At 46.4% G+C, this 2,472-nt stretch overlaps 1 protein-coding gene across 1 annotated transcript; it reads left to right on the top strand.

The window, feature by feature from the left end:
• Positions 1-1,161: 1,161 nt before the first annotated feature.
• On the top strand, positions 1,162-2,466 carry LOC104954904 (interferon-induced GTP-binding protein Mx-like; the record flags this gene model as incomplete). Its single annotated transcript, XM_010782109.1, has 2 exons — positions 1,162-1,428; positions 1,562-2,466. Coding segments are annotated over 2 exons (431 nt in total), but the record flags the coding sequence as incomplete, so codon positions are not given.
• Positions 2,467-2,472: the final 6 nt, after the last annotated feature.

The following is a 2,472-nucleotide window of genomic DNA, read 5'->3' on the forward strand; positions in this document are numbered from 1 at the left end:
GTGTTTGTTATGGCCAACCCATGACTAGCACAGAAGTCCAGTAACAAACCACCACTCCGGTTCAGATCAGGGGGGCCGTTCCTCCCAATCACTCCCCTCCAAGTGTCTCCATCATTGCCCACATGTGCGTTGAAGTCTCCCAGCAAGATTAAAGAGTCCCCTTCAGGAGCCCCATACAGGACTCTTTCTAGGGTCTCCAAGAAGGCTGTATACTCTGAACTGCTGTTGGGTGCATAAGCACACACAACAGTCAGAGTTTTCCCCCCCGTAACCCGCAGGCATAGGGAGGCGACCCTCTCGTCCACTGGGGTAAACTCCAACAACGAAGCACCTAACCGGGGACTTGTGAGTATCCCCACACCCGCCTGGCGCCTCACACCTTGAGCAACTCCAGAGACGAATAGAATCCAACCCCTATCCAGAAGTAAGGTTCCAGAGCCGACGCTGTGCGTAGAGGTGAGCCCAACCAGATCCAACTGGTAACGCTCCACCTCTCGCACAAGCTCCGACTCCTTCCCCCCCAGAGAGGTGACGTTCCACGTCCCCAAAGCCAGCTTTTGTCGCCCGGGTCTGGTCCGTTGAGACCCTCTGCCTTCACTGCCACCCTTCTGGCAGCGCACCCGACCCCATCGCTGTTTCCCGTAGGTGGTGGGCGGAGAAGCGGAGGTGTTGCCCACGTTGCCTTTTCGGGCTGTGCCCGGCCCGGCTCCGTGGCAAGCCCGGCCACAAGACGCTCGCCGACGAGTCCTCCTTCTGGGCCTGGCTCCAGAAGGGGACCCCGGGCTTCCTCCAGGCCGGGTATCCTCACTTCATGTATCGTCTTTCATGAGGTCTTGTGAACCAATCTTAGTAGTTGTAAGTAATCTGCCCCTGCGTAATCTAGTTAACATTTATTTATTTAGGCATATTTTGTATTTCTCCAGTTTTAAATGACATTTTTGGTTTACTGTCCTATAGTAGCCTATACATTGGAATGATTTCAAACCTGTCCATTCAGCACCAGATGCCAATAACAAGCCCCGGTACCAGTGCGCCCCCCCAGATCTGGCGCCCTATGCCAAAACCGGCCCTGATACTAATAATATACAAGCTGAAAGGGAGAAAGTGTGGAGTTGAATGAATCTTGAGTTCCCTTTTATTCAAAGAGTTCCTTTTGAAAAGATTCAATTATTAGAGATCCAACTATTTATTTGAAAGGATTTCTGCTGTGGGCTTCTTTTATCATTTCCCGAGAACTCCTGGATTTAACTTGTTCTTCCGTGTCTCTGTATTCACTTTATGTTAATTCAGGCATTGTGACAAGATGTCCTCTCGAACTGAAGATGAAGAGAAGGAAAGAAGGAGAGGGGTGGTATGGGAAGATAAGCTACCAGGACTTTGAGGAAGAGCTAAAAGACCTTGCAGGTGTGGAGAAGAAGATTAGAGAAGGTACAGTATACACTGTTTTACTATCAATGTCACTATCCAAGCCAAGTGTTGATGAAGATTGAAGCAGTTTTATTTTCAGTAATAATCACATCCATCCTTAGATATGATTATACATTGTGTCTTCTCTCTTCAGCTCAGAATAAAATAGCCGGACCCGGGTCTGGGATCAGTCATGAACTCATCAGTCTGGAGATCGCCTCTCCTGATGTTCCCGACCTGACGCTCATTGACCTGCCCGGCATCACCAGGGTGGCTGTAAAGGGACAAAAAGAAAACATTGAAAATCAGGTATGCTAGCTAGACCATACTTTGGTCCAGAGACAACTATGCTACTCAAAGATTAATCCTCAAATGACTTTGGTGTTCCAAGAGTGCTCTGGTGCCAGAAACACTTAACAGGTTACATGTCCAAAACACATCCGCTCATGGCAGAAGACCCCAGAAGTGGAAGCATTTTCTCCCATGTTATTTGTTGTGGACAACTCAAATGACGTACCACTCATCACAATGTTGTTTACATCTGGGCAAATTGGCTTGATTAGAATGATCTTCTATCGTAGAAATACACACTAATACAATTGATTTAACAAGTTGTAACCTAACTGTAACACATACATAGTGAACAACTATAATATTGGCTCATTAAATAAATCAATATTACGGATGTTGTTAAGGTAGAAACATGTTTACAGTCAATTTAAATGAAAATGGTACTGCTTCCTCAAAATGAGGTGATACTACAGTGGTTGGCAGGTTTTTGTCATTTGTAACCTGAAGCCATACAAGTTGGCCGAAGAAGTAATGCTGGGCGGGGAGTGGGACATTACTGTAGGTAATAAGATATTTATCCGGATCAGTTGAATCAAAGGATTCAAAGGCTACAGCATAGTTTTTTACAATAAAAATGTGCTTTCCCCTTTCACCACTGGGTATAAAGGTCCTCCTCGAATGGCAGTTCCTTCCTGGTTATGTACTGCACCTTTCACATGTAAAGTCTTACAATTAAAGGGTGCAACTGCCATACCAGGATGTGATGCAGCTGGT

This window comes from Notothenia coriiceps, unplaced genomic scaffold (assembly GCF_000735185.1).
Source record: "Notothenia coriiceps isolate Sejong01 unplaced genomic scaffold, NC01 NC01_scaffold00024171, whole genome shotgun sequence".
In the NCBI taxonomy this organism is placed as follows: domain Eukaryota; kingdom Metazoa; phylum Chordata; class Actinopteri; order Perciformes; family Nototheniidae; genus Notothenia; species Notothenia coriiceps.